Here is a 12,158-nt window from a genome sequence, read left to right as displayed (position 1 = left end):
AAAAGAATGCGTAACTGTCTGACCAGCCTCATCATCAGACAGACACAATGAAGGCATAGTTACATAAAAGGCAAACAAAGCCATCAACTTAGTGAGTGGTAAGATAGCCTCTGAACTATAAAAACAGGGGACTGAACTTCAAATGATAACTAATATAATCAACTGATTGTATACAATATTATTAACAGTAAGATTATGTCATGGAGGTCACCGAAATCACAGATTCCATGATTTCCAGAGACCTCCGTGACACTTTCCGCTTCAGCCTTGGACAGTGGGGCTGGAGCTGTTAGCCAGAGGAGGCCCTAGCGTTCTGAGCCGCTGCAGGCAGTAAGGGGCTGCTGCAGCTCTTGGCTGCTGTGGGCAGTGGAGGGACCCGGAGCTCCAAGCCGCCAGTTCACAGCTCTCAGCCACTGCAGGCGACCGGGGCGGAGCTCTGAGCCCCACTGGCAGCGGGGAGACCCCGGGCAGGGGGGGCCCCCCCACAGCTCCCTGCCACCGGCCCCGCAGCTCCGAGGGGGAGCCCAGAGTGTCAGCCACAGCAGTGGCAGGTGCTGAACCCCTTCCCCCTATTTCCCCTCCAGCAGCCAGGTTTAGGCTCTCATCCCCCATTTTGTCTCAATAATTTTTAGTAAAAGTCAGGGATAGGTCACAGGCTTCTGTGAATTTTTGTTTATGGCCCCCATGACCTGTCCCTGATTTTTACTAAAAAAAACAATGACAAAATCTTAACCTTAAATATTATTGTATTATAAAAAAGTGTATCGAGCAAGGTCTTTTATGAAAGCTAATGACATTCTGGTGATTAATATAATTGTGAAATAGGTTTTCTCCCACACACAGGAGGGAAGGCAGCCATCTACCTGTCTCCAATAAAATTAAGCAAGGTGTGACCAAAAAAATCAATCGAAGCCCCATTTATGTACGACTCAGCAATGGGATAGGAAGTCCACAGGAAAGGAAGAACAGCATAAGGCTGAGTCGGGGATGAAACAGTGAGTTTGGGAAGACATAAGGAGAGAGAAGACGCCATCTTGGCATCAATCACTGGACAGACACAAGAGGCCACAGCTCTTGCAAGCTGAGAAAGAAGGGTCATTCAGCCAAGGTGGCTGAAGTCTCTGGGTGCTGACTATAGGTGAAAAACCTGTTTAGGCAAAGATCTTTCACCTAAGACGACAAGGGAAACCAGCACCTTGTACTTCTGTGGAAGGTCCTGACTGAGAAAGAGACAGTCATGGCAGGAAAGAAAAGACGGTAAGAAATCTACCTTGAACCAAGGCAATAGTTTATTGAGTTATGTCTTAGCCACTAGAGAGTATTTTACTTTCATTTGCTTGTAACTATTTTGTCTTTATCCCTTGTACTTGAACTCACTTAGAAACTCTCCTTTTGTTAATGAACTTGTTTTACTTTTAATCTAAACCAAGCCAGTGCTGTGTTTGAATTGAAGTGACCATTAACTCCAGTTAAGGCAACAAGTTGCTCTGCTTTTGTCTCTTTAAAGGACCAGAGGACCATATTACTCTTCTGAATGTTACAGGAGAGCTGCCCATTTCAGGGCCGATGGTTTTGGGGAAATTTGGGACTGGGAGGGTGTTGGAGGTCACCCTGCAAGTAGGGACCTAGACTGGTGGAGACCAAGGTGGGGCTGTTGTGCTGCAGGCAGACTGCTGGGGTCAGAGTGCTGAACCAGGGCTGCATGCTTGTCTGCTGGCAACTGGTGCCTGAGCTGTAAGCCACAGCAGCAGAGCATTTAAGGCACCCAGGGCTACAGGGCAGGCAGTGACACATCATCATTGGTCTGAATTGCACCCCAAATCGAGACAGGATGTGTGCAGAATCCAGGCTGGCATCACTGAGAGTAGGGAGCAATGTGGTAAGAGAAAAGACAGATAAATAGAGTTGGTTAAGGGCCTGGAAGGTGAGAAAAGGAATCTTGAATCTGATGTGGTAGTAATGCGGAAGCCTGTTAAAGGATTCAAAAAGATTGAGGGTAATATGATCAGAGGAATGGACAAGAAAGATCAGTGCAATAGACAAGGAAGATCATCTACGCAGCTGTGTTTAGAATGGTCTGAAGAGAGGCAACGTGGGTATTTCTTTAATGCAACAGAGTATCAGATGCCACAATATTCAACATCCTTGTTGAAATAAAAGGTCAATAGATCCAGACTGTCCCCCACACACCAATTGGCTGAACATTTTACTAACTGTGCTCCCAAATCTATATGATGGATTATCTGATGGATGATCCAGTCATAGTGAGGTTGACATAGTTTCTCAAGCAAGTTGCTTTGACTGATGACAGATGTTAGTATCAGGGACTCTCAGTCACAATAGGACCTGCAGTTCCTGGGTGCCTTATTTTGACAAGCTATCCTTTAGAATTCTCCATTCTTATTAATCTTGTATGTGTTGACATGCTGCCTCCGAAATGAAGCTGAGCTTTCCACACTGCCTTTGTGTCAAGGCACTGATATACTGACCCACTTTACTCCTTCACTACCTTCTTGCCGCCAAGAGGGATGCTCAAAACTATTAGCAAGTGGAATCTGTTGTGATCTCTTTGCATCTCAGGAGTGTTAAGGTAATAAAACTTTAAGTACCAGCCTTTTGTCCAATGCTGAGTCCTTACTTCAAAAACTACTCTACTGACTCAATCCTTTGGAATCGGCAGGCAGAGGTGGTGTAATCTAGGACATTTCACATTGGGCAGTGTGGTTGAATGAACAAAGTGTTGTCGCATCTGAACACATAACATTAATGAAAGTCTTATTTAAGATTAAGACTGCAACATTGAGGAAGCCAAATACCAAAAGACCAAGGTCTACTTTCTTAAAGGACTTCCATTAAATGAAGTTCTGGTCAGAAATACTGCTCTGCATATCCTGTAAATTCATCCACAGAGCTCTAGCCATGTAAGATATCAAACACCTACATATAAGCTATTGTTAATCACTTTGCAAATACTTCATAAAGTATCTCGTTTTGCTAATACACCTCTACCTCGATATAACGTTGTCCGCGGGAGCCAAAAAATCTTACCGTGTTATAGGTGAAAGCGTGTTATATCAAACCTGCTTTGATCCGCCAGAGTGCGCAGCCCCCCCCCGGAGCACTGCTTTACCGCATTATATCAGAATTCATGTTATATCGGGTCACGTTATATTGGGGTAGAGGTGTACCTTTCTTAGAGATTACGTCTTCTTTCAGAAGAAAGTCCTAGAGAGAACTAACTGCTCAACCTTCAATTGGGCCACACAACTCCAGACTTTGTGCACTTAGCATCTTTCTGAACAGTAGCTGAAAGATTTTTCTCAATGTTAGGTAACACACATACTTTGTCTTCACCCCTTCTAGAAATGGAAATTCACATCAACCTTCCATTGCGATGTTTGGTCTTTTGGCTTGATATGCCCGACTAAATCTGAATGTCAAGGCATGGAAGAGAATAAGGGATTGTAGTTTAAGAGACACTGCCACTTAGGAGAAAACTTGTCACCAACAAATTTATATTACTACCTGCTTCTAAGAGCTATATTTATTATTCAAATTCTACTATGACATAAAGGTAGTGACTCCACAGAACCATTTCACCTTTAAGGTAATAAGACAATTTAGACAATTTATTTCCTTCATTGGAACTGGAATTTCAAAAAAAGTCCAGTTAAGAAGCTCTAAGGGTGAGCAAGGGATCTTGCCTTGATATGCAAAATGAAGATCCATTGATCCACTGCCTTAATTCTGCAATTAGACCTCTGAGACCAGTCACTGGTCCTGAAAACTATCACTTTCCTTTTACTTCTCTTTTTATTAGGAAGAAATCGGTTTGGCAAAACAGTCTGTTGGGCTGCAGTAACAAATGTACAGATGGCATTAGCACTCCTACCATTTTCTCATAGATGTTACATGATAAGGTAACAGCCTATAAGCCTGGTGTGCAGAAAGAAAGTCTTCACAGACATAAAAATTTTAAAGGGAACTGATGTTGAAGGCAAAACCAACTTAGGAAAAGAAACAAGACCAGAAATGTAGTCACATTGACACAAGCATACTGTTGGCATTGAAGAAATAAATTAACAATAATAATAATAATCCTGATATATAGTTGCTTATTTCCAATTGACTGACAATCCCAGAAGTGATTATCCAGATCAGAGGAAAGGGGAATCCTCTTTCCTACAGATCTATGATTTTTATATTAAAGATTGTTGGAGATGTTAAAAAAAGAAGACTTACTTCTTGGCAAGTGCTCTTCTTTCCTCAGGTGTGTAGTCTAGGGATCCTATGGCTCCCTCTCCTTTGGTTGGCATAAAACCAATAATGGCTAGTAAAGCTGTTCTTACTGAAATTGGGAAAAAAATAAAGATTCAAATTAAGTTTTTCCCAGAATTGTTACTTAATTAAGTCTAGACTTTGTGGAGGAAAAAAAAAAGTAATGAGTTTTGCCTATAAAGATTCCATTCTGTCTGAAGAGAATTTCTTGTAATCACACCAAAACCAACAAAAATAGTATACAAAAAATAAGGAGAACACAAGAAAAATCCCTTTTCTTTTATGGCAAGGAGTCACAGATGGAAGGTGTTACGTAAGGGGAGATGGTGAAGTGATGGCTGATAGAAGGGGACAGAGGATAAAGACAGAAAAGAAAGGCTAAGGCCCATAGAAATAATGGATCAAAATGAACAGTTGAGTTCAAAACAAGGAGGGAGGAAATAGGGTGGAAAAGGACGATAAGAAGGAGATTAAGTTGGCATGGCCTACGTACAGTTATTTGCTAAATTTGGGCCTTAGATTGTCAGCACATCGGGACAAGGACTAGTTTTTCTGTGCGTCTGCAATGAACATAACATACCTGTCATGTGTACGTTTCTTCTTTTGATTTATTACAACTGTTTATTATATATAATAAAACAATGCCTATATGAAAATTTAAGGCACCATAACAGTAATTAAATAGGCAATCACAGAAGTGTTACCTAGGAAAATTAACATACAAACCCACAGATAATAAATACCACAGCAGCATATATACTGCCCACAAAAGCCCTCAACAATTGCTGAAAAAAGTTTAAAAGTTATTAAGCAGAGACTGAAAAATTGTTCTGCTAATAGAACTCCTGCGATTCTGCAGCGTCAAAATGTTCATAGCTGTAATTCTGCTTCAGCAGAACATGCTGATTCATGCACAATTCTATGAGCCGTGGTTTCCACAATACTCTGGTCATAGAATTTAATCCTTTCAGTATATTTAAGTGTGAAATTTACAGCCAGGGTAGGGACAAATTAACAACAATATGGCATAAAAACAAACAGTGATAGAGGGAGCGGAGGGGGACATAAAAAGATGGGTCCTTCTGCAATGCATCCTGCTGCATGATTCCTCCTCTTCCCACTTCAGGCAAAGGTATAAGAAGTATAGTGCAGTGAGACTTACAAAAAGCAAAAACCATTCAGTCATTTTAAACTCAGGGTCTTGGATCCTCCCCTCTCCTTATAGCGTTCATTTAGTACAGAGTGCCATGTCAGAATTACAAATCATGTTACTCAGTTGACCACACACTACTCATAGAATCATAGAAGATTAGGGTGAAGAGACCTCAGGAGGTCATCTAGTCCAAACCCCTGCTCAAAGCAGGACCAATCCCAACTAAATCATCCCAGCCAGGGCTTTGTCAAGACGGGCTTTAAAAACCTCCAAGGATGGAGGTTCTACCACCTCCCTAGGTAACCCATTCCAGTGCTTCACCACCCTCGTAGTGACATAGTTTTTCCTAATATCCAACCTATATTGCTATTCAAGCTGATTCAGAAGGAAAACTTAAAGTGACCAGACTAGGAATTAAAATAGGATTCAAAGTATTTTTCATAACTATAAATTTAAAACACTCAAAATGTTTTATATACGCAGTCATGTAAAATTCTACTTGCTCGTTTACCCGGGGCAAATAAATATCAATAGCTCACCATACTTCTCTTGATCTCCCACCCCCTTGAGCCCATCTGTATTCCATTGTCTCTTCTGAGTCCTCCCTATACCTCCCTCTCTCATCAATTTACATCCCTTCACTGATCTCAAACATACTACCTTACCTTTCCCCTTCCTGGGTACCCCATTTTTTTTCTCCCTTGAGATCAGCCCCCTTTACTCTCTCCCTAGGAGACTTCTCCTATGGTGCTTCTTGTTTTCCACTCTTCTCACAAGACTGAGGAAGGGTGCTGCTGAGGGTGGGTGGGAGGGAGACCAGGTTCCACCTTCCAGTATGCCGTAGTTGCTGCTCAAGTTGAGGGGAGACAGCCTTCCTACTTCTGTCTGCTTTGGCTTGGCTGCTTGCAACCGTGCAGTATCCCTGCTTGTGCCAGAGACTATCTTGCCAACTCAGCAGAGGAACCATTTAATCTGCAGAACTCAAGGCAGCCTAGTGTCAGTGGTAGCCATAGTCCTGGCATCCATAAAAAAAGAAAACCCATGGGACTTATGATCATGGGCTATACAGGTCCCAACAGCTAGTTCCAGACAACTGTGGTGGAAACTGTGACTAACCCATGTTGTTTATGGAAAATTAGGGTGACATATTTCAACCCTAGTGATTAATTTACACCAAGGTGACCTCCATAAATTCAGTGGCTATTTTTCCTATTCTGATTAAAAATGGAGATTAATATGGACGTGTATGTGGGTCCAAAAATGGAGTTGGGGCATAGCTTTGGAGTTTTCAGACCCTAAAGGCCAGCCCTGTTAACTTGAATAGAAAGTGGCATGAAGGGTTAAATTAGATTGAAACAGGAGAGGAAGTGCTCACAGCACCAGCCAAGACTCCTATGTACCCTTTACCTTACACCCCTGGAGAAACATACAATTAGTTGGCATTCAGCAAATAAGGTATTGTCTTGGAATTTATTTTTTTTAATCCTGTGATCAATAGATACTATAATAAGATATTGATTCCATTGTCAATTCAACTAAGATTTGTTTACAATTAAGTGAGCTTAATAGAAATGAATTAAATTCAAAGTCTAGTTATCAACTTATCCAGGAAAAATGACAACACTAAAACCATGTGCCTCTTCCCTCCATTCTACTTATTTCTCTATAAGGGACAGAAGCTGAAACAATGTTATTTCCAGTGTCTCCTTGAGGTCAGGGGAGTAAGTAGAAGAAATTCTTCTGCATGTTATCAGAGCTTGGCCCATATATCAAGCAATGTGCTTAAATGATATGCTGTTGAGCACAGTATAAAACTGAGATAAGATAATGGATAATTTCACAAAGAATATAATTCTGAAAACTAGTTTTATTGGTGTCCATCAATGTTTTGGTGAAGAAGAATTACATTGAATGTTAAGTAATACTCACTACTCCATGAAGGTTGCCACGTTTCAGGATGATGTCCTGAGATGCTTAAACAAATTTTCTTCCCTACTTCAAACCTGCCATTGGCCTTCAGGGAAGGGAGTCCGGGAAGAAAAACAAAAAAAGACATTCTTCAACTCAAATATTCCTTGTTAAACTAGCTTCTACCAAAAAAACTAAACGGTAAAAATCTTTTCAAGTAAATCTGTTTGCAAACATCATATAACAACTGAACAAATGACAACAATATAAAGCTAGATTAGATTTGCTGAAGCCACCCTTGCTGCTGTCTGCACAAAGCACTGAAGACAATCGTAAGATATCTTTTAAACATAACAAATAGCAGAAATCCTCCAAAAGTGAGTTCTGTATTTCACTTTTAAGATCTGCAACATTTCATATGACAAATGAGAATAACTTCAAAATTTTAAAGCCAAGAATACTATAGAAAATGTACTGGAATTGATTAATAATGGGTGATCATAATCAAATTTTTGAATCATATAAAAAAATTTAGAAGTTAAGGTCACTATGATGCGGTCACGTTTTTGCCAAAACATATTTTAAGCGTTGGCAAAAGGTGAAAGGTTAGCTCTTGATATATATACAGGCAGAGCTGGTAGCACCATCTATAGTTAAGGTTGCCTGATACTTTCAAATCCATGTTGGGTGTTCACGAGAGGCTGATTTGGAGGGGAAAGTTTCAGCTAAAACAAAAAGAACAGGAGTACTTGTGGCACCTTAGAGACTAACAAATTTATTAGAGCATAAGCTTTCGTGGACTACAGCCCACTTCTTCGGATGAATATAGCTAAAACAGTTCAGCAGTTTCCAAGAATGAGATTAGGAAAAAATACATTGTTTTGCCAGTTAACGTTTAAAAAAAAAAAAAAAAAAAATTCAGTTCAGAAACTCTAGCACCTCTCTGCTTCGGAGGGACTTAAAATTTGACACCAAGAAAGTGCTTTTTGCCATCCCAGTGAAAATTATCCAGATTTGACCAATTTATAACCCTTTGAAAAATCTCAGTTTGCACATGCTTACTAGAGGCGTGACAGAGTGTTGCAGCTAAATTTTCTGATGATTCCATCTGCACTGGGCATGCTTCACCCCAGTGTTCCAGGGGCTGAGCAGGATCTTCCCTGCAATTACTCCTCCCAGCTGCTGGGGTTCACTGTGGTTCGGGGCACAGGACTGAGAGCAGTGAAACTGTCCTTCCTGCACTATCTATGCTCCCTGTCTGACACACAGCCAGTGTAAAGGATGAGCAGCAAAATGGAATGCAGAGTAGGTGAAGAGGCTGCAGGAGCCAGAGGGTAGAGGGGAGCAGAGGAAGAGGAAAGGACCCAGGGAGTGGGGATGAACAGAAGCAGAGGCTGAAGGGTCAGGAACCAGGGGTGTACAGGAACAGAGGAGGACAGGAACAAGCTGAGGGCACAGAAACAGAAGGGTCCATAAACACTGTAGCAAGCTCCCCTTCAGAACCTGGAATTGAACTCAGGAATCCTGAGCATCTAACATTCCTCTGTTGTCAACGAACAGGTGTGAAACCTACTAGAAAAGCATGTGTCTCATCCCCTTCTAGTAGCTGGTCCACATAGAGGATAACAGCCTACTACTACCAGTTACTCCATTAACTCAAGTGGTAGAGATTTGTTCGGTAGATCCAAAAGTCCAAAACCCTGCTGACAACCCAAGTAGAGGAGTCAATATGGCTCCCCGTATATAATTTAATTATGATACAGTCTTTAATTACATGATCACATATTTTTTCCATTCTTGAATCTTAATGCATATGCACAAGGGTTCTGAATTAAGGTTGCATAGGTAACCTTAATTCTGGCATTTCTTAAGTTTTAAGTGCTTGTCTTTGCAACTTTAATACTCTTTATTTATTTATATATATATATATATTATATATATATATATATATATACACATACACACACACACACACACACACACACACACACACACACACAAATATTGAATTATTTACTAAATAAAATCCTCCTGACACAAATTTGAGGCAAGGTCCTACATGGTGCTGGGCACATGCAGCTCTTGTTGATGTCAATTGAAACTGGATCGTAAACCTCTCTCAAGACGAGATCACTCAGTTTGTTTGCTCATCCACTATTTCTCATTGTTTCTCTGGCCTTGGAATAAGAACTTAAAGTGTTTTAATAAACAGATATTTCATTACAGTTACTATAAATAACATTTCAGCAAGCAACATAGGTAACTGTCCCTGCCTATATCACTATTCCAAAGTGAATCAAATGGCATGGCATTATGCCTCCTACCACAGCAGTAGGGGAACTATTTTCCCTCCTCTTTCAGTGGTCAAAGCACTAAATTCAGTTCATCCTACAGTGGTTTTTCCATAATGTATGTAATCTTGCATAAATAGTCTTCAAATTTTTCATTTAGTCTCATTTACAGGTATACAAGTGGATAAACAAAATAAAAAGCCACAATTCTGCACTTTTCTCTAAGTGAACTCTCTCTCATATTGCCAAAAATGATTTGTTAACGTCTTTTAAGGTTACTCTAATTGAAATGACCATATATAAAGGATGACTGCTAAATACTCTTACTGTTAACAGAATGATGCTTGGGGGTTTCATGGGATACTCTGGTGGTAGTACTATTCGTCCATGATAAATTCCTCCATCAAAATCCGAATCTGGAGGGCCTCTAACAGTAAAATGCCATTCAAAAAGATTATCCTAAAAACCAAAAAAACAAGAGCACACAAGTCAGAGAGAGCAGGACAAAAACAGATAATCATTACTTTATTAAAATAAGCATGGACTGTAGCTCTGTAGCATAGCAAAAATTCAAAATCAGAAGAAAGCTAAATGAGGTGCAGCATTGCAAAGGCTACAGTTAAGAAGCAATACAGCACTGAAAAAAGCAGCAGCAGGATGGCAAAAGTGGGAGGTTGAATCAGTTTCCATGTATGACTTATTTTTTATTGTGCTTTCTAGAGGTGCAATTTTTGGTTGTTGGATGTTGGTAAGTTTCAACAGAGCTTTCAGCTCACAGCACAAGATCAGTTTATTTTTCACCTAATGAGCCTGAACTGTGGGTTCTTCATAACCCGTGAAAGTATTCATGATTTGTGGTACAAACTCCTTTAGAGCCTCTAATTCTTCCAGAGCCTCTAACTTATGCAGATTTGCAGAGATTAACCTCTGCAACACATTAAACTATTATGATCATTCCCCTTTCTAAAAAATGAAATGTAATCCTCGACATATTCAAGATGATAAAGAGGTGCTCTGAACCAGCTATTCCATCCAGAGGTTGGTGGGATGCAAGGACTTTTCCCTTTTTCAATTAGAAACATACAAAACTGTGCTTTCATTGCAGGGCAGACAGTGAAAGCTTGTTTTATAGCCACAACAAATGCATTTACTTTTAAAAGTATTTTCATCCACAAATCGCCAGCAAGGTTAAGCAAATGCACCATGCACATCAGGTGTACTGCATTTAGAAATAAAGGTTTCAAACTTCAATCCCAAGCTTTCACCATATAGGTGGCATTATCTGTCATGCAATCAAATGGTATTATGAATTTCTCAACAGTTTCCCTTATTGCCTAGCTTACTGTTTTAAATTAACTGCTTCCAAAACCTCTTAGCTCAACAAAAATACTTCCAGCTTGTTTTGTTCACATGGAGCTGAAGTAGCTTTGTTGTCACTGCTTATTCAGCCAAGGATGGCGAGAATATCGAGTACATATCGGTCTTCAGCATCAATAGCTTCATCTGCTACCACGCTGATTCCTTCAAAGCCATGCAATTTTTCTTTTAAATCTTAAATGTATGCAGTTTTGGGACGTTAGTCCCAGGATATTAGCGAGATAAAGTGAGTGAGGTAGCATCTTTTACTGGACTAACTTCTCTTGTCTTTCTCACCAACAGAAGTTATCTTTTATTGGACTAAATTCTATGGGTGAGAGAGACGAGAGAAGTTAGTCCAGTAAAAGATATTACCTCACCCACCTTGTCTCTCCAATTATTGAATGTCATATTCAAAATTCTTCGTTAAGTAAAACTTTCTGAACTGGTCTGCACTAGGTATAACTCCAATGTGTGTTCCAGATTGCATTCTGAAAACCCTCTGAGTTTTGAATTGTCAAGGGTATGCAAGAAGCAGAAAAGGCTTCTATTATTCTGAAAGCTTCATATCTCCTTAAAGCTGCTCTTCGATCTTAGTAGTAAACAGCTGTTTTCTGATGTTTCAGATTTCTGTTTTCCTTCACTTGTAATGTATCTTGTTGGTACGTGTTGCACTTTTCAGATTCTTGTCATAGCTAGTGTTTCTAGTAAAATCAACATGTATGCTGCACTATATACAAAATAACTTCCCTTTGTTTTCATTAAATGTTTGAGAATATTGTTGTGCTCGTTGCTTAGCACTTTGCCAATTTTTACTCATATTTTGTTGCCGTTGTTGTTGTCCGCTATTTACCGTTATTCAAAGGTTTGCATATTCCAATCATTTTAACTTTTTCACTTCCGCTGACACCGTGAAAAAGTCATGATTGCTTCCTGTTAATTAAGACATGCTCACTGTTTTCACAGTTGAGTTGAAATCAACAGCAAAATTCACAGGTTCTGGTGACAGTGGTGACCAACACTGTGACAAAGTCACATCCCTACTCATGACTAATGCTGAGTGCTAGATCACAGCTCTATGTTTGCCCACCTACTTATCACTCTTGAAAGGACAGAATTAAAAGTTTATTAGATAATATTTGAAAAATAAATGATTCAGAAAATTTGAAGCG

The 12,158-nt window shown here is 39.9% G+C and overlaps 1 protein-coding gene across 1 annotated transcript in view; it reads right to left on the bottom strand.

The window, feature by feature from the left end:
- The window catches only part of UBE2J1 (ubiquitin conjugating enzyme E2 J1), a 62,293-nt gene that overhangs the window by 26,025 nt on the left and 24,110 nt on the right, over nucleotides 1-12,158 (bottom strand). Inside the window, exons 3-5 of the mRNA XM_054022159.1 lie at nucleotides 9,958-10,089; nucleotides 7,361-7,445; nucleotides 4,243-4,348 (exon numbers count right to left, since the gene is read on the bottom strand). Of these exons, the coding sequence (XP_053878134.1) occupies nucleotides 4,243-4,348; nucleotides 7,361-7,445; nucleotides 9,958-10,089 (323 nt within the window). The remainder of the gene's footprint in view (nucleotides 1-4,242; nucleotides 4,349-7,360; nucleotides 7,446-9,957; nucleotides 10,090-12,158) is intronic.

The sequence above is a fragment of the Malaclemys terrapin genome, chromosome 3, assembly GCF_027887155.1.
Source record: "Malaclemys terrapin pileata isolate rMalTer1 chromosome 3, rMalTer1.hap1, whole genome shotgun sequence".
NCBI lineage: Eukaryota > Metazoa > Chordata > Testudines > Emydidae > Malaclemys > Malaclemys terrapin.
The sequence above is the reverse complement of the archived record's forward strand: the minus strand, read 5'-3'. Positions and strand labels throughout refer to the sequence as shown.